This window comes from Aegilops tauschii, chromosome 5 (genome assembly GCF_002575655.3).
Source record: "Aegilops tauschii subsp. strangulata cultivar AL8/78 chromosome 5, Aet v6.0, whole genome shotgun sequence".
In the NCBI taxonomy this organism is placed as follows: domain Eukaryota; kingdom Viridiplantae; phylum Streptophyta; class Magnoliopsida; order Poales; family Poaceae; genus Aegilops; species Aegilops tauschii.
In genome coordinates, this window is record NC_053039.3 from 506,722,666 (window position 1) to 506,742,132 (window position 19,467).

At 38.6% G+C, this 19,467-nt stretch overlaps 1 protein-coding gene across 10 annotated transcripts; it reads right to left on the reverse strand.

The window, feature by feature from the left end:
* Window positions 1–484: 484 nt before the first annotated feature.
* LOC109765344 (uncharacterized) lies at window positions 485–17,057 on the reverse strand. 10 transcript variants are annotated; one of them, XM_073498298.1, is made up of 15 exons: window positions 16,741–17,057; window positions 15,470–15,587; window positions 15,172–15,357; window positions 14,998–15,087; window positions 14,322–14,436; window positions 12,511–12,649; window positions 5,284–12,397; window positions 4,757–4,843; window positions 4,181–4,314; window positions 3,250–3,975; window positions 2,983–3,165; window positions 2,057–2,174; window positions 1,777–1,893; window positions 894–1,149; window positions 485–796 (listed from the first exon to the last, which is right to left on the reverse strand). In XM_073498298.1, exons 1-3 carry the CDS (start codon window positions 16,927–16,929, stop codon window positions 15,236–15,238), a joined length of 429 nt encoding a protein of 142 aa, XP_073354399.1. In that variant the 5' UTR covers window positions 16,930–17,057; the 3' UTR covers window positions 485–796; window positions 894–1,149; window positions 1,777–1,893; window positions 2,057–2,174; window positions 2,983–3,165; window positions 3,250–3,975; window positions 4,181–4,314; window positions 4,757–4,843; window positions 5,284–12,397; window positions 12,511–12,649; window positions 14,322–14,436; window positions 14,998–15,087; window positions 15,172–15,235. The 10 variants fall into 10 exon arrangements, with proteins under 10 accessions (XP_073354399.1, XP_073354395.1, XP_073354394.1 ...); XM_073498294.1 differs by having other exon boundaries at window positions 485–1,893; window positions 3,250–3,373; window positions 3,877–3,975; XM_073498293.1 differs by having other exon boundaries at window positions 485–1,893; window positions 3,250–3,373; window positions 3,807–3,975.
* Between the last annotated feature and the right edge of the window lie 2,410 nt (window positions 17,058–19,467).

Here is a 19,467-nt window from a genome sequence, read left to right on the forward strand (position 1 = left end):
CTCCTTTTGTATTACCACTTTGGCCTGAGTGTCTACATAATCTGAATGTGTACGTCCTCATGAGCCTGTATGTGTGCATGAGGTTGAGCTTTTGTGTTCGGAACAAAAATTCACAATGAAATCTGAACGTGTATAGCTAGCGTCGCAAAGGATACAAAGCTAGCATACTGTACATAGCATTAGGCATCAGAGCAGCCATAGTAAGCAGTCAAAATTTGCCTATCCCGGAGTTGAACGCCCTTCCTTCATCCCGGTTGAATGCCAGACGGGTTACCGTCAGGGGGCGCATTGAAGGCGCCATCACAACTCACAAGAGGATAGCCGACGATCGAGCTCGAGCGCGCAGAGAGTTCGGCAGGACAGCCATCAGATCATGAGGTCAAGGTGATGTGCGGTCTCTGAAACTGTCAATATGATCGATCATCGATGCTCCAGAGAAACAAGAACAGATTATTATTATTTTGCAGGAAAACAAGAACAGAAATTGACACGCCAATGCAACTGCTTACCATGTTCAGGACATAACAAAGATTCAAGCAAGACCCCACAGGCACATAAAAGAATAAAAATTCAGTACACAAATAATTTGACTACAACACTACACCTTAAGTTCAAGTTTAGCTAGCACAAAGATAGGAGCTAATGGGTTCTGCGCTACAAAAAATCTGAATTCTCAAGTTGTCATGTCTTAGACCAAGACACTTCTGAAGAAATTGAGTTGCAAGACGGTCAATAGTCTTGCTAAGGTTTTTTCCTCCACATTGACACCAGGTACCGCAGCTCGATGTTGGCCAAACTACAAATAAAAGTGAGGAAGTTAGCATCAGTTCACAGTATAATAGTTTCAGAAAGCTAACACTTGACCTATGCATTGTGTTCATTGCCGAACATACAACTTAGTAGCTATGCTAACATTTGAACTTCATGTGATTCGCCATAGTTATGAAGAACATCTCATAATGAGTACGAGGAGCATCCACAGAATATATTGACAACAAAAATCAAAAGAAAGAAGCTTCTTGGGGCACATCCAACATAACAAAACCATGGAGCAGATTCAGGTTTTTTAACTTAGACAACAATATCATAACAGAGAAGGTCGCCCAAGCAAGGTCATTCCTGCTACCAATGCAAGTGCAGTTCCATAACCTGTGGATTGCAGATAATTAGACCAGGACAAGTAACATTCAAATGCTTCCTTACAAGAATTCAATACAGTTCATGCATGATGACCAGATCACATCAAGACACCACAAAGATTTAGGAGAATACTGGGAAAAAATCCATTCTGGGAAGAAAGACTCTCGGAACAAAGTACTAAACCATATAGTATTTTGAAACATGGAAAATTATAGTTTGACCATGTCCAGCTAGGTTTACATGATGGTTCCAAGTGAATAACAATCACCATTATTAAGACGAAAATGAACACCCAAAAAGAAGCAGTTTATTTGAATTCAACATACAGAACTACAGAATACAGATGCAAACACCAGCCCTATTTCGATTGAATGTAATTTTGTGTGCTCCCCGTTATTTAGAGCTCAACGTAACAACACACACTAATATATATAGATTCCTCACCAAATCATAAACTGGTTTAAATTTCCATTTGACGAATCTCCCGTTACTTAAATTTCCATTTGATGAAGCAATGACATAAAAAAAATCCGTAAAATCTGCTACTCCTCGAACATACACTAAAATTGGTGGCACAAAAAAAGTCATCAGGCATGATGCAAGTAGGATAAAAAATGAAATATGGCCAGAGATTACTAGCTTATGCAAGGAGCATATTGGTGTGAGGCAAATCTGCAATCTGCATCGATTTAGAGAAGGGCTGGCCGAGACTTGGGCCAGTAAGGGCTTCAGCAGAGGGGCGGAGCACTGACTCTGAAAGGCCATTATTTTGTGTATATTCAGAGAAGATAATTATCAGAAGAGTATTAGATTAACTAATCGCTAGCCAGTGCATCCACACATCAACACATGTTATCCGGTACATATTCCAGCGAGATGTCATGGAACGAGCATATTCGTGCGAGGCAAAGCAAACCTGGAATCTGTATCGTGTTAATGGAAGGGTTGACCGAGACTTGGGCCAGTTGGGGCTTCAGCAGAGGCGTGTAGCACTGTAAGGCCATGGTTGCGACTTGCGAGTATGTTCAAAAAACCTGTCAATTCAAGATGATTAGATCAACTAGTCGAAAACCAGCGCACCCACACATTCCAAAGTAGTAAACTTTGTCATGATAATTGAGTATCATATTTTTTGACGCGTATTGAGTATCATATTCTGAACTTGACATTCACGATTTGATCCAGCTACAGTTACTCCACAGCCCCTGTTACCTAAACTTAACACTTAAGGGTTCAGCTTTTAAAACTAAACTTGACACTTGACATTCATGACTGAATACCATGCATAATGCTGAATGATTAACCGACTTTCTTAGCTCGCACTGCGCACACACTTGCGCTTTTGTTCAGCAGTATTGCCGTGTTCAACAAGTTCGCGGCGATAGGAATAGCTCATACCATACGTATAGTCATGAATTGATCTGAAAGTAGCCCTCCAATATTTCTGCCTACTATAGTCTATTAATTGTGATTCGATTATATGGTGGCTGCTGAACCGGTCAGCGGTTACTCCAATCATCTCTGAAATAAGTACACGCTAACACTGACGCTGCTTGTGCATTGCTGCCATTGTATGCAAATTAGTTGTCTAAACTAATACAGTAATTTCTCTCTGCGACTTTTGCTTTTTTTACTTTGAGAAAGGCACAACACAAGAAAACGTGAGATGGATTCCTCTTAACCAGTGAAGTAAATTTTCTCTCTGGCGTTGGAAATTGCTCTTAACCAAAACTTGTCTATTATTGATTCTCAAGGAAGTTCATCCTACTGTAAGCCTAAATTCTGTAATTCATGAGCAACCCCACTGGACTCAGATAAATCAAGGATGGAGCGATAAAAGACCTGAAGGAAATGGAGCATATTAAAATCAATATAGCTCTGGTAAAAGGATGCCCTTCCCACACAGCAGGTCAGTAGCCAAGCAAGCTCATAAAGTCATAATTCATATGATAAATTCAGAGATGACACTTGCCATCATTCAGTATGGCTATGATGAGAACCATGAATAATGCCAGAAGAACAAACCTGCAACCATAAAAGACAGCAAGATTACCGGTGGTGAAATACTGTCATGATTACCTACTATTGGATTTGCTGCCGCATTCTTACCACTATCCGTATGGTGATGCAAACAGCATACATTTGCAGCCAAGTAGTACAAATCGACAGAACTCTTGTAGTAGAAGATAACAGGGGAACTTCAGCAGAACTTTAGCGTGTAGTTCATCATGCACTGCAAGATGGAGAACACAACGCGGAGGCCAGGCTCCGTGAGCACGATGTCGACGCAGACCTGGCAGCGTCTGTCGTGTCCGACAGCATGTTGCCGCAGGTGCCCAACAAAATCCGAACAAAGACAATGAACATTAATGATTGCAGGAAGTGCATAGAAAATCCATAGTTTTGATATATAACTCTATATAAGACAAGATTATTTTTTGCATACAACTGTATCTTGTTGCATAGCAAAACATTTCTATTATTGATTCTGAAGGAATTTATTTACCCTAACATCTTAATATTTCAAGGTTTTAACAAAAGAAGAACATATAGTTTAGGAATGAACGGACTACATGAGTATGAGAAAACATTTATACACATTACTACATATTGATAAACTTTATTATCAGTTGTTTGACTTTAATAAAAAGCAAGATATATCTAACTCTTGTGCGTCTTTGGAGGTTCCTTCGTTGATTTTGCCATGGTAGGATAAGCACGAATGGTAGCATGAACCTTCTTGTACAGTGCTTCCATGTCATCGCCCGCAATATTCTTCTTGATGTACTCACTGAAGTGAGATTGGTACTTCTTAGATTCCTCGTCAGCTATTGACTGAAATAAGGGTAGAGCAGAAGTTAAAACGAGATTCAGTAAGCTGCTTCAGAAAAAGAACAAAGTACGCTGCTTTAGGATACTTTATATGGGTGAATCTGGCCTAGATATATCTTCCAGAAAGAATTCATGCATACAACAACGATAGCCCTAGGGAATGACGAAATGGCATTATAATACCATGAGGGCAATGGATCCAACTCACCTTCATGTAGTCAGCAACATGACCTTCATAGATGTATTTGCGGTGAATCTCACCGCCCAGCTGCTTCTTATCCTTCTTGAAGCCAGCAATCTCTTGTCAATGTGCGCAATATCAAGACCGCCATCCAAAGCTCCCTGCAGTAGCCAACAGACTGAAGCGGGTCTCAAACAGATAAACTGTATGCTTCCTAATTCAATAGCTTAGAACCCCCTAAATATAGAATAAAAGAAACACACCAACAACAGGCAATAAATGCTGTCCAAGATTAGGCATACTTCAAGTCCATCAGTGAGCCTGTCGCAGAGCGATGGATCAAACAACACTGCAAGTAAGCTATATATTTTTCTTGGCTTTCCAAGTTTACCAACTACATCCTTTAAAATGTCTATTATTTAGATTTCTAACCTATCAAGCAAAATTATCAATCGTGCATTCAAGATCTGTAGGTAAACAAAATAAAGGAGACTTTTCACCACAAATCTCATCTAGCCACAAATCATAGCATCAGAATAAGAGAACAAAGTTTAACAAAGTGACAACACAAAAGAAAATTAAAGCATTACAGCAGCAGCTCACCATGGCAATCCTGAAAAGCAAAGACTTGTCAGTGTAGAAGGGGTATGTGAAACCCTCTCTGCCTGATCTTTCTACTCTTCCTTGCGACTGCAGATGAAAAGAAAAACAGTGAACTCGAGGTCCAGATCTCAGATTCATACATCCAATTTTTTTGCCAAAAAAAAGCAAAGTAAAAATCTGAGAACAAAAACCGACTGATACAGCTGCGGGAGCCCTAATAGTTCTGCATAAAAGAATATTTATTTTCCCATAAGAAAACTTCCCCATACCAAGTTGTATATTCTTTGACACTTTCAATGGGAAAAATATTCAGCAATAAAATTGGTCATTGAAGCTAAAGCACCAATCACCTATGCAACAACATAAATTAGTATCAGAGTTCTAACATCAAATGTAGGTGTAGTCCATAGATAAACTAACTACCTGGAATACCTAGCAATTTAAAATGCTTGAATGAAGCTGCAGAATGAGAAAAAAAAAGGGAGACAATAGTGAGAGCAGGGGGAAGAGCGGAGGTGGAGGCAAACCTGAACCACCTAAGCATCCTTGCTCTTGCTCCTCCTGTGCCGGGAAGGAGAGGGTTGCGGGGCGCAGGAGATGCGTCGAGTCATCATTGTGCACAAGCTGCAGGTGTCAACGCCCATCTTCTGAGGCCACCGCACGCCGCACGAGCCGCCGCACCACCGCACTGCACAAGCTCCTCGAGGAAGAGGCGGAGCGCGGCCAAACTAAATCTCATAGTCCACCATAAAATTTGGTTAAAGATCACAGTCCGCTAACTAAATCCAAATTGTTCCAAATTTATTAAAGATTCATTTATCCATCAATATAATAATCATCATGCTCAACTATTAGACCTAAAATCTCATAATCCACCAAACATCTTTGACTATTTTCGTAAGAGACAATCTCCTAAATAAATCCAACTAAAACCTCATAAATCACAAAGAAATTTGGTTCAATATCACAATCACCTAACTAAATTCAAATTGTTCAAGATTAATTAATACACCAAACATCTTTGACTATCTCCTCAAGATCACAATCAACTAACTAATCCATCAAAACTCTCATAATCGACCATAAAATTTGGTTCAAGATCACAATCGCCTAACTAAATCCAAATTGTTCCAAACTAAATTAAATATCTGTTCATCCACCAATATAGTAACCACCATGCTCATCTACTAGACCTAAAATCTCATAATCCACCAAACATCTTTGATTATCATCTCAAGACACAATCACCTAACTAAATCCAACTAAAATCTCATAAACCACAGAGAAATTTGGTTCAATATTGCAATCATCTAACTAAATCCAAATTGTTTAACATTAATTAATCCACCGAACATCTTTGACATCTTCCCAAGATCACAATCTACTAACTAAATCTATTGAAAATCTCGTAATCCACCGTGAAATTTGTTCAAGATCACAATTGCCTAACTACATCCAAATTGCTCCATGTTTACTAAAGGCCCATTTATCCATCAATATAATAACCACCATGCTCACTTACTAGATCTAAATTAACATAATTCACCAAACATCTTTGACTAACTCGTTGAGATCACAGTCACCTAACTAAATCCAACAAAACCTCAAAATCCACCATGAATTTGGTTGAAAATTGTTCCAAACTAAATCAAAGATTTGTTTATCCACCAATATAATAATCACCATCCTCATCTACTAGACCTAAAATCTCATGATCCACAAAACATTTTTTATTATCATCTCAAGACACAATCACCTAACTAAATCCAACTAAAATTTCATAAATCACAGAGAAATTTGGTTCAGTATCACAATCACCTAACTAAATCCATATTGTTCAAGATTAATTAATACACCGAACATCTTTCACTATCTCCTCAAGATCACAATCAACTAAATCCATTGAAAAATCTCGTAATTCACCATGAAATTTGTTCAAGATCACAATCGCCAAACTAAATCCAAATGGCTCCATATTTACTAAAGAAGTCGTTACTTCCTTGAGATTGAGGTTTCTTCTACCTCTAATGGCTTCTTTATTTCCTAAGAGGAGTATATCCAGGATCTTCTTGCTTGTGTTGCTCTTACTGGTGAGCACACTGTTGAGACTGCTATGAAGCTCAACATCCACCTTTGTGTCCACCTCCACTCCCTGTAAGTCCGGACGGGCGTCCGTTGCCTGGTCCGGACGGGCGTCCGTTGCCTGGTGACGGGTTGCTATGTGTGCTGTCTTGATCCCACATCCCGTGTTCCCTTGCTGGGCAACACCATGACCGCACGCTCAAGCACCACCAATGGGAGCAAGAACTCAGACAATCGACGCATACCTGAATTTTACCCACGGGACACGCCCGAGAACACGGCGCTACCTATCGTCAAGGCCAAGGGCGCACATTAGGAGAACGTGGGATGCTTAATCAAGTGCATGACACAAAATCCGCAAACAGGACAAGGACAGCAAGCCGGATTAGCGGGGAACGGAGAGTGCACAGGCATGTGGGATGCTGGATCAAAGTCCATCTGCTGCCACTACCCCCAGTCTCTCCTCTGTTGCCTTGTTTACCAGTTATTTTAAATAGTGGCATCATCGCCTTGACTCACTTGTGTGGCCCTCATCTCTATCAACCAATATAATAATCAACATGCTCACCTACTAGACCTAAATTCACATAATCCACCGAACATCTTTTACTAGCTTGTCAAAATCACAATCACCTAACTAAATCCAACCAAAACCTTATAATCCACCGTAAAATTAGGTTAAAAGATCACAATCACCGAACTAAATCCAAATTGTTTCAAACTAAATTAAATATTTGTTTATCCGCCAATATAATAATCACCATGCTCAGTTATTAGACCTAAAATCTCATAATCCACCAACCATCTTTGATTATCTTCATAAGACACAATCACCTAACTAAATCCAACTAAAATCTCATAAATCACAGAGAAATTTAGCTCAATATCACAATCACCTAACTAAATCCAAATTATACAAGGTTAATACACAGAATATCTTTGACTATCTCCTCAAGATCACAATCAACTATCTAATCCATAAGAAATCTCATAATCCACCATAAAATTTGGTTCAAGATCACAATCGCCTAACTATATCCAATTTTTTCCAAGTTTGCTAAAAATCCATTTGTCCACCAATATAATAACCAACATGCTCACCTACTAGACCTAAATTCACATAATCTACCAAACATCTTTTACTAGCTCGTCAAGATCCCAATCACCTAACTAAACCCAACAAAAACCTCATAATCCACCGTAAAATTTTGGTTAAAGATCATAATCACCTACCTAAATCCACATTGATCCAAACTAAATCAAATATCTGTTTATCTACCAATATAATAATCACCGTGCTCATTTCCATAACTAAAATCTCATAATCCAATGAACATTGACTATCTTCTCAAGACACAATCACCTAACTAAATCCACCTAAAATCAAGTAAATCACCGAGAAATTTGGTTCAATCACCGAACTAAATCCAAATTGTTCCTGTCTACTACGAGACGCCTACGGTGACTTCGTAAAATCTAGAGATGATATGCCGGCTCAGTCTCTCGAAGGTGCTCATAGGGGTAGGGTGTGCGTTCATAGGGGTGAGTGTATGCACGCTTATATGAGCACTTGCGTCTGTACCGTGTTAAAAAAAGACTTATTAATCAACCAAACATCTTGGACTATATCCTCAAGATCTCAATCAACCAATTAAATCCATTTAAAATCTCGTAATTCATCATGAAATTTGGTCCAAAATCACAATCGCCTAACTAAATCCAAATTACTCAAGTTTACTAAAAATCTATTTATCCATCGATATAATAACCACCATGCTCACTTACTAGACATAAATTCTCACATAATCCATCAAACATCTTTGACTATCTCGTGAGGATCGTAATCACCTAACTAAATCTAACCCAAACATCAAAATCCACCGTGAATTTGCTTAAAGGATCACAACCATCTAACTAAATTAAAAGACCACAATCATCTAACTAAATTGTTTCAAACTAAATTGAAGGTCTGTTTATCCACTAATATAATAGTCACCATGCTCACGTACTAGACCTAAAATCTTAACATCCACCGAACATCTTTGACCATCTTCTCAAGATCATAATAGCTTATTTAAATCCACCTAATGTCACATAAATCATCATGAAATTTGGCTCAATATCACAATAGCCTAACTAAATTCAAATTGTTCAAGGTTAATTAATCCATCAAATATCTTTCACTATCTCCTCAAGATCACAATTAACTGACTACATCCATCTAAAATCTCGTAATCCAACATGAAATTTGGTTCAATATCACAATGCCCTAACTAAATCCAAATTGCTCCATGTTTACTAAAGAAGTTGCTACTTCCTTGAGATTGAGGTTTCTTCTACCTCTAATGGCTTCTTTATTTCCTAAGAGGAGTATATCCACGATCTTCTTGCTCGTGTTGCTCTTACTAATGAGCACACTTTTGAGACTGCTATGGATCTCAACATCCACATTTGTGTCCACCTTCGCTCCCTGTAAGTCTGGACGGGTGTCCGTTGCCTGGTGACAGGTTGCTATGTGTGCTGTCTTGATCCCACATCCCGTGTTCCCTTGCTGGGCAACACCATGACCGCACGCTCAAGCACCACCAATGGCGAGCAAGAGCTCAAACAATCGACGCATACCTGAATTTTACCCACGGGACACGCCCGAGAACACGGCGCTACCTATCGTCAAGGCCAAGGGCGCACATTAGGAGAACATGGGATGCTTAATCAAGTGCGTGACACAAAATCCGCAAACAGGACAAGGACAGCAAGCCGGATCAGCGGGGAATGGAGAGTGCACAGGCACGTGGGATGCTGGATCAAAGTCCATCTGCTGCCACTACCCCAGTCTCTTCTCTGTTGCCTTGTTTACCAATTATTTTCAATAGTGGCATCATTGCCTTGACTCACTTGCGGGCTCTCATCTCTATCAACCAATATAATAATCAACATGCTCACCTACTAGATCAATATTCACATAATCCACTGAACATCTTTTACTAGCTTGTCAAAATCAAAATCACCTGACTAAATCCAACCAAAACCTTATAATCCACCCTAAAATTTGGTTAAAAGATCACAATCACAGAACTAAATCCAAATTGTTTCAAACTAAATTAAATATTTGTTTATCCACCAATATAATAATCACCATGCTCAGTTATTAGACCTAAAATCTCATAATCCACCAAAGATTATCTTCTCATCAAGACACAATCACCTAACTAAATCCAACTAAAGTCTCATAAATCACAGAGAAATTTAGCTCAATATAACAATCACCTAACTAAATCCAAACTGTGTAAGATAATAATTCACAGAATATCTTTCACTATCTCCACAAGATCACAATCAACTAACTAATCCATCAAAAATCTCGTAATGCACCATAAAATTTGGTTCAAGATCACAATCGCCTAACTATATCCAATTTTTTCCAAGTTCGCTAAAAATCCATTTATCCACCAATATAATAACCAACATGCTCACCTACTAGACCTAAATTCACATAATCTACCGAACATATTGTACTAGCTCGTCAAGATCCCAATCACCTAACTAAATCTAACAAAAACCTCATAATCCACCGTAAATTTTTGGTTAAAAGATCATAATCACATACCTAAATCCAAATTGATCCAAACTAAATCAAATATCTGTTTATCTACCAATATAATAAACACCATGCTCATTTCCATAACTAAAATCTCATAATCCAACGAATATATGACTTCTTCTCAAGACACAACCACCTAGATAAATCCACCTAAAATCAAATAAATCACCGAGAAATTTGGTTCAATCACCTAACTAAACCCAAATTGTTCCTGTCGACTACGAGACGCCTACGGTAACTTTGTAAAATCTCAAGATGATATGCCGGCTCAGTCTCTCGAAGGTGCTCATAGGGGTAGGGTGTGCGTGTGTGCGTTCATAAGGGTAAGTGTATGCGCGTTTATATGAGCACTTGCATCTGTACTGTGTCAATAAAAGATTAATAAATCAACCAAACATCTTGGACTATCTCCTCAAGATCTCAATCAACTAATTAAATTCATTTAAAATATCGTAATTCACCATGAAATTTGATTCAAAATCACAATCGCCTAACTAAATCCAAATTACTCGAAATTTCCTAAAAATCCATTTATCCACCAATATAATAACCACCATGCTCACTTACTAGACATAAATTCTCACATAATCCATCAAACATCTTTGACTATCTCGCGAGGATCATAATCACCTAACTAAATCTAACCCAAACATCAAAATCCACCGTGTATTTGCTTAAAATATCACAATCATCTAACTAAATTCAAATTGTTTCAAACTAAATTAAAGGTCTGTTTATCCATCAATATAATAGTCACCATGCTCACGTACTAGACCTAAAATCTTAACATCCACCGGACATCTTTGAGCATCTTCTCAAGATCATAATAACTCAACTAAATCCACCTAAAATCACATAAATCATCGTGAAATTCGGCTCAATATCGAAGTAGCCTAACTAAATTCAAACTGTTCAAGGTTAATTAATCCATCAAATATCTTTGAGTATCTCCTCAAGATCACAATCAACTGACTAAATCCATCTAAAATCTCGTAATCCACCATGAAATTTGGTTCAAGATCACAATCGCCTAACTAAACTCTCATAATCAATCGAACATTTTAGACTATCTTCTCAAGATTAAATCACGTAACTAAATCCACCTAAAATCTCATAATCCATCATGAAATACGGTTCAATATCACAATCACCTAACTAAATCCAAATTGTCCAAGGTTAATTAATCCACCAAACATCTTTGACTATCTCCTCAAGATCACAATGAACTAAATAAATGCATCAAAATCTCGTAATCCACCATGAAATTTGGTTCAAGATCATAATCGCCTAACTAAATCCAAATGGCTTCAAGTTTATTAAAAATCCATTTATCCGCCAATATAATAACCACCATGCTCATTTACTAGACATAAATTTTCATAATCCACTGACATCTTTGACTATCTCGTCAAGATCACAATCACCTAACTAAGTCTCGACTTCATCTCCATTTTGTAAAACCTTATTTTCATAATCATCCCATGGGCATTAGTGACACCCTTGGGTTTTTGTAAAACATTTATGAGTAATAAAGATTCTTCCCAAGTCCTATGATTTATGCGACTAGCAGCTAAGCATTACTATTAAACTTGCACATACGACCCACGTTTATTTAACCACTACATGGTTAGAAAGGAGGGGTATTAAGAATGTCAAAGGAGGGTGTCAATATCAAGCACATAGAGCATAGCTAAACCCTAGTTAATTTACTTAGCATAAGAATGTCAAAGGGGTGTTAATATCAAGGACATAGGGCATAGCTAAACCCTAGCTAATTTACTAAACATAGCAATACTAGAAAAAAATACTTTATGCATGAAAAATAATTGTAAGTGTAATGCAAATATGGGTTCAACATGATCAAAGTAGGTTGCTTGCCTCGCTCAACAAACTCTTCAATGGTTTTGGCCACTCCTCGAACGTCCTTGAATCTTTCAAAATATAATGATTTCTACTCACTGGAAAAATAAAATTAACACACAATCAATAAACAATATGTGCAAAGGGCTCCAAAATTTACAGGAGTGGTATCATTGGAAAGAGGGAAATTTTAGATGAATTTTGGAAGTACCCTGGATTTTAGAAAAAGAGAAATGGTATTGTGAGCCAGAACGGGTCTGCCTGATTAAACAGTACTACACCAGGGGGAGGGGGGTCGACGTCGAAGGCGTGAAGGAGAAATACGCCTTCACTTACATGCCGATTTAAACCTGCATTGAGGGATCACACAAGCCACACATGAGCAGCAAAACCAGGATAATCAAGCAATATATAAAGATCAAGCAATAACAAATAAGATAATATGGATAAACTAGAGGATATTACTTCAAGTGGCGGAGCCAAGGAAACCAGATTCTCAAGCAACATTAGTGCTACCCATCTAGCGTCTACCATGTGCAAAACTATGGGAGCTAATGAAGATTGGGCAGCTAGATAAACACACGTATATATTGAATAGCAATAAAAGATTGCCTTGCAGTTTGTAGATGTTGATAAATCAGCAATAATGGATGGTGACAGAGTGATCCATAATTATGTGCAACATCTACTTATATTGCTAAATGACACAACATACACAACAACAGTTCTTTCGGCAAGTCTCTCCAAAAAATATATTATAGGTGAACAGAAGGATGTCAAAGGAAATATTTAAGCAAAGTTTTAAGGAAGCTTTGGTCATGGTAACAAGAAAAGTCAACAGAGGGAGAAAATATATACGAGAAAACCAAAGATAGATTCATGCGAGATATACTGCATAATCTTTCCAAACTATACATAGCACATACAAACTTTCTTGCCTACTCAATAAACAGTAACATTCTTATTTGTTACATGTTGCTCTCACAGGGTGGTGTTAGCAACAGATAGAATGGGCTGAAAATTAAGAATCAAGAATTATCCCCTGAGTGAGCAAAAATATCAATAGCCTAAATACCAGCTACTACAGTGCACAATCCATCATTGAAGTGTGCAGACTGATCACCTGCATAGAGGTTTAAACCAACTATCCCCAAAGATGTATAGAAATAGCAAACGTAAATTTGACAGGACAAGACCAGGTATATGAAATCCAATCATATAATCCAAAATTCAAACTAGTTCCTTCTGTTTCGATATAGAAAGACCAGGCATGTTCCTGGATGTATGTATTATATTCTAATGGTATACTCGAATGGTACACATGGGACTTCTATACCGAAACAGAGGGAGTAGTTAGTAATTTTATCTTTCATCCATCAGCATCAAGTATATTAACATTAGATAGTAACAAGTCTGTCACCAGGATTGATGTGTGCAGCCCTCAGAACTAGTTACTGACACTAATTTGGCCTTATGTCAAGATAATGATCAACAGACAGTATAGCCTGGGATATATGGATAACACGACAAGCACCACTATGATATGTAGTGAAGACGTTGTGATAGGGTATATAAACCTCCCAATGGAAGTATGGATTTGCCAGTATTTAACTGTGATTGTTCAAATATTTCTAGTATCTTCATCAGAGAGACTACACAGAGCATAGCAGCTAATAACAAAGAGATTGCACAAATTACAAGTATGATTATATAAAGTATACAATCATGTCAAAGCCATACTGCTGCTGCTCCATGACCACCTTGTTTTACAAGACAACCCGTTGAGATAACGTTTTGGACATGTACATTTGACAAGAATATAGGGTATATCATAACTAAAGAGAAGAGTTTCAAAAGCAAGCAATGGAAAAGGAAGGTCAAGTAGAGAAATATAAATCGAGACAAAAAATACAGTAACATATAAAAAAATGATAATTAAACCCACATGATTTTAACAACACTGATAAATAACAAATAGCTGCAGCAGTTAGGAGGTGGCGTGAAAAGAGAAAGAAAGCTGACCTCACTGGTAACCTCACTCAAGCTGCTTTGCTATTTCAATTCGCTCTGCAGTACCATGAATATACAGTGTTCTTTCAGTTGAAGTATCACCGGGAGGCAAATGCAAAGGAATGACCTGCAGAAGGATTTTTTAGGACAAATCAAATATTACTATTGTTATTACCAGTGGTAATGATGAAGATGATACAAAATATAATATACTAACTAACAAGGATAAAAAGGAGAATAATAAAACGGATAATTATGAAGATGAAAGGAGCATGAGTTCTACTTCTAGTTGAGCAAAATTAGAACTTGGATTTTAATTTACTTGGTAAATCATAAGAAAAATGGAAAAATGCAACAACAAAACGCATCACGCAGTGCTAAGTTATTAAGGAAATTCAATTGTAAGTTAGGCCAGGTTCAGCCAGCAAATTTATGCTAGACTTTGCAATAAGAATTTTCGCAAACCTGTGTACAAGCTCCAGATTTGACGTGCATGGATTTTATAGTCTCACCAAAAAATAGTTAGACATGGAATTAATAGGCAAGGTTTTTCACCACCAAAGAAACTGAAGTCCGTGAAATAATATCAACTGGGAAGCTTACAAGAAACCCTCATTGCTATATTGGGGCGTGGTATGATTTTCAAAGTCTGACAAACAAACCCAGTTCTAGAAAGCAGCCAGTTTACCTTAGCAATTTGCATCTAGGATTGCTCAGCACTAGGTTGAGGTGCATTGTACCTCCAATTAGAGATAGTGCCAAATGAGCCAGCATCAGCCTGCAGGTCACATGACAAGTATGGTTGAATAAATGGATGCACAACTAAATGTGAAGTCCTAACCATAAAAAGATATCACAGTACCTCTACAAGAACATCACTTATCAACTGCTCAGTTGTGCTTATCTGGTCAGGAGTGCCCGAAAGATCAACCAATCTTGTCTGTGACCTGGGTTGAACATCCATGTCCCTTATTACTTGGATCTTTGCCCCTGACTGAAGTTGGATATGTTGTATAGTTTCTCCAGCTTTTCCAATGATAACACCAATCTAAAAGAAGTTACGAAAATTAAGTTAGCAGAGCAAAAAAACTGCACTCATGCAACCTTGTATCAACTGCAAGAATGCAGAAACCAAACGAGTAAACTCCCAAGTAGCATACCTTCCATTTGGGATATCAATCTTTTTTGTGGTACTACCACTCTGGTATCCACCACCATATGAATAATACTGATGTGTGTTTCCTTGAGAAGATAAGGGTGGGATGGAAGAACCATGGCCTGGAAACAAAACAACAACTCATTATATTACTGATAGCTGCAGATCTGTTGAGTGAGAAGAACAACCTTCATGTGGACAACATAAAACAGGACAATAATGGCAGTACATAAGTAACAAACTAATAACATTCAGAGCTGACTGAAAATATTACTGGAAATCACATCATTTATGTACTACATGAGATAATCAAATATTTGGCTCTGTGCCGATAGACAATCATCAATGCAGTGTGTTACCGCTTTTTGCATGTTAAAAAGGAACCACAGAAACTATTGTCATTTGTTGCATCTAGCGGACATGGGCCAGTTCCACGAGACATTGAATAAAATATTACATCATATAGCAGAATCAAACTATGGATACTATTGATCACCTACACAAATATATTTGCCAGAATTATTAACAAACTCTACTAGCCATCCTTATAAGCCCGTAATAATATTGGAGCTCATTATATGGAGATCTAAACTTCCTACCGAGGATAAAGGAATTGCTAGGTGTTTTCTTGTTGCCTACATCCTAGTACGGTTAAGCTTCGCCTAGGCTGGCTATTTTCTTCCACTGCTTCCTAAACATATCGCTAAATCGCATGGACCGCATAGCAGTACTCAGCAGCTAAGGCTCACTTGGCGGCGAGAGAGAGAAAAGGGAGAGGATGACGGGTGGGAGCCAGCTGTGTAGTATGTATATGTATAAATTTCATGTAGATTTGATGAGGAACTAGAGACACTAGCTTTTGACTTGGGTTGGGTTTGATTTGTGGGGTACGGACAACGGCAGCAACCATGTCAATGGTTTATTTTGTCGGAATCTATATGATGGTTTGAATTAGTTGGGTTCAGTTCATAATGGAAAGCTGCCAATGGTCTTTTTTTTTTGCAATGTATGCATGATGAATTTATCAAATTCAATGTGTGTGCGGTGGATTTAGCTCAATGTGTGTGTACGGCGTGCTTGCGGGCAAAGTGTTCAATGAATTGCGTGAACCAAATGTCAATTATAGGGATTAAAGTTTAGGGAATCTGCTAGAGATGCTCTAAGATGTTCATATTATTCCAATCCTATGCCCAATGCATACAAACAACTAAGAAACTATAACAAGATTGTGATGCAAACGCGAGATGAGATGAGACGAGGAGTGGGACGCGGGACCTGCGGGAAGAGGCGGGCGACGTAGAAGCCCTGCGAGAGGAGGGCGAGGAGGCGCTTGAGCGTCGACCTGCTCGCCGTCGAAGCGGGAGTCGAGGAGCGCTGGGATGGCGGCGGCGTCCGGGTCGTCGTAGAGATGCTCGTCCGCCCCACCACCCACGAAGTTGCCGCGCCGCTGGGCCGTCCGAACATCCCCGAACCAGTCTCTCTCTATATTCTGTAGGCCGGCTTGCAGTGCCCCGGCTCCCTCGTCGAACGCGGCGGCGGCGATCTGGGCGGCCGTCCCGTTCCGCCGCCTATGTAAGAGAGAGACACGGGAGCGTTTCCCGGTCCGTGTCCGTCTCGTTCAGGGGAGCAGGATGGGTACACATGGAGCGGGCCAAACTTACGTGTAACCTGGGCCGTTCGCGAGAGGAACTGGGCCGTATTTTCTGTGGGACTGATCCGCACACGCACACAGCGAGCAGAAGTACCCGGCCCAACTTCGCTCTGTTTCTCGCTCGCTTCGCCCGCTCTCGCTCGTTCGGCCTCATGCTTCGCCTGTTAGTTTTTTTGTGTGTGTGTGTGTTGCTGGTCTGGTAGGGAAAAAACCGGCTGGTTTTAATACAGTTTAAAATAATTGTGAAATCAAAAATAGTTTACTGATTTCGAAAAGAGTTCATCCATTTGAGAAAAGTTTGTGAATTTGGAAAATATTGTAAATTTAAAAGAGTACATAAAATGTAAAATGTTTCCCAAAATAAAAAAAGTTTGCGAATTTGAGAAAAAGTTCACAAATTTGAAAAAAAACTGTGAATTTGAAAAAGTTCATGACATTTGAAAATAAGTTCACGAATTATTAAAAAAATAAAGTTTTCTGAAAGAGTACCTGAAAAATGAAAAACATTCATAGATTTTGAAAAACAAATTGCTAATATGAAAACATTTCACTAATTTGAAAAATAATTCACAGGTTTTGAAAATAGACATCAATTTAAAAAGGTTCATGAAGCTGAAAAAACTTCACGAATTTGAAAAAAGTTCAAGACTTGAAAAAAGTTCGTTATTCGAAAAAGTCACAAAAATGAAAAAAAGTTAATAATTGGGAAAAAGATCACGGAATTTGGAGAAGGTTCACAAATTTGAGGAAAACTTCATGGATGTTCAAAAAAAATCACAAAACTGAGAAAAGTTCACGAGTTTGAAAAAAATGTCTGTGAATTTGGAAATTGATTCTGAATTCAAATTTTAAAAAGTTCATGAATTTGGAAAAGTTCACGAGTTCTGAAAATTTTCACAATTTTCAAAAAATTTGTGGATTGAAAAAATGTTTCATGAATTTTTAAAAAGTTCACAGTTAAAAAAAGTGAACAAATTCAAAAGAAAGTTCATGAAGAAAATGAAAAACGAAAACGAAACAAAAATAGAAAACTACCGAAAATTGTGCATGAAAAAACCAAAAGAAAAAACACCGAGAAAACCATGTAGAACCGGAACCAGAAATGTGCAAAACAAGAAGAAAAAAGAAGTAGAAGTAGGCACATCAGGTGATCTGTCTCGGGTGGTTATTGCTGTCAGAAATAAACCAGGATATTTGGAGTTTGAATCTTAACTCACACACAATTTTTGAATTTAATAAAAGGAAAACAAAATTAAAAGGGTCGAGCCCAGGATGGAGAGGGGTGTGCGCCGATTTGTCGGTAAGCTTATAACTGGTGTTGAGGGCGCCAAATAGAAGTTGGCCACAACGAGTACACTTCTGAAGTGAGGTGCGTCGATCTCACTTCGGTCGTCTCCTCCCCCAAACCCCTCGTTGAAATGCAGCCTCCTCCGCTGCATTCCTTCCTTTCTCCTTCCTTCTAGTCTCCTCGCGCCCTTTGCGAGTGTAGGATCACTGCGAGTTGAGGTCCGTGAGCGGGAAGGAAGCGACCGCCGGCGGCCATCATGGGAGGAGGAGGAGCAGGGGGGTCGTGCATCAATGCGTTGTCGTTATTGCCCATGGAGGAGGTGAGTGCCGGGACAGCGGGCAAAAGCAGGACTCTCGGTGGAGCGGGAACAGACGCCCGTCGATTGCTATGGGTAAGTTGTACCTGGAAACTTTAGTCCCACATCGCAGATTTAGTCGGATTTCAACTGAATTAAAAATTTTTCCCTCGGCCAGGGTATCACCAAGCAACAATAAAAGGAGACAGTAGCATATAGGGTATGGTACGGTAGTTGGTGTAGTAAGATACGGTCTTAGGGTTGTTGGCAGGGCACAGGTATGGCTCTTATATCCTCGGTATATCTTTACTAGACGTATAGGAACATTAATGTTCATTTTAATTTTACCCTTCTACCAATTTGCATTGTTCATAACATGGACTGTATTATTTTCATATCTTGTGTTGTTGTTTCCATGTGAGAACATTAATGTTTCTTCATAAATGATGAAGCTTCTATAGTTCATATTTTGTATTATTACGTGTTGAAGCTTTTTTGTTGTTAAGTCACCAATCCTATTGCTGCGTCAACAAAAACAAAGGATACGGTAAGTCATGGACTCTGATCCTCAGAATTCAGACACTTGAGGACCGTTGCTCCAAAATGCACACCCCCGCGGGGTCCCACACAATGTCTTGTTGGAAATATGCCCTAGAGGCAATAATAAAATGGTTATTATTATATTTCTTTGTTCATGATAATTGTCTATTATTCATGCTATAATTGTGTTATCCGAAAATCGTAATACATGTGTGAATACATAGACCA

What these genes read in the sequence shown, in the direction of transcription:
- LOC109765344 (XM_073498294.1), bottom strand. Translation starts at nt 16,929, where the DNA reads ATGTTCGGACGGCCCAGCGGCGCGGCAACTTCGTGGGTGGTGGGGCGG. An exon ending in TCGCCCGCCTCTTCCCGCAG is followed by an intron (nt 15,588 to 16,740) that starts GTCCCGCGTCCC and finishes TTTTGTTTCCAG; the next exon opens with GCCATGGTTCTTCCATCCCA. An exon ending in ATTGATATCCCAAATGGAAG is followed by an intron (nt 15,358 to 15,469) that starts GTATGCTACTTG and finishes AACTTCTTTTAG; the next exon opens with ATTGGTGTTATCATTGGAAA.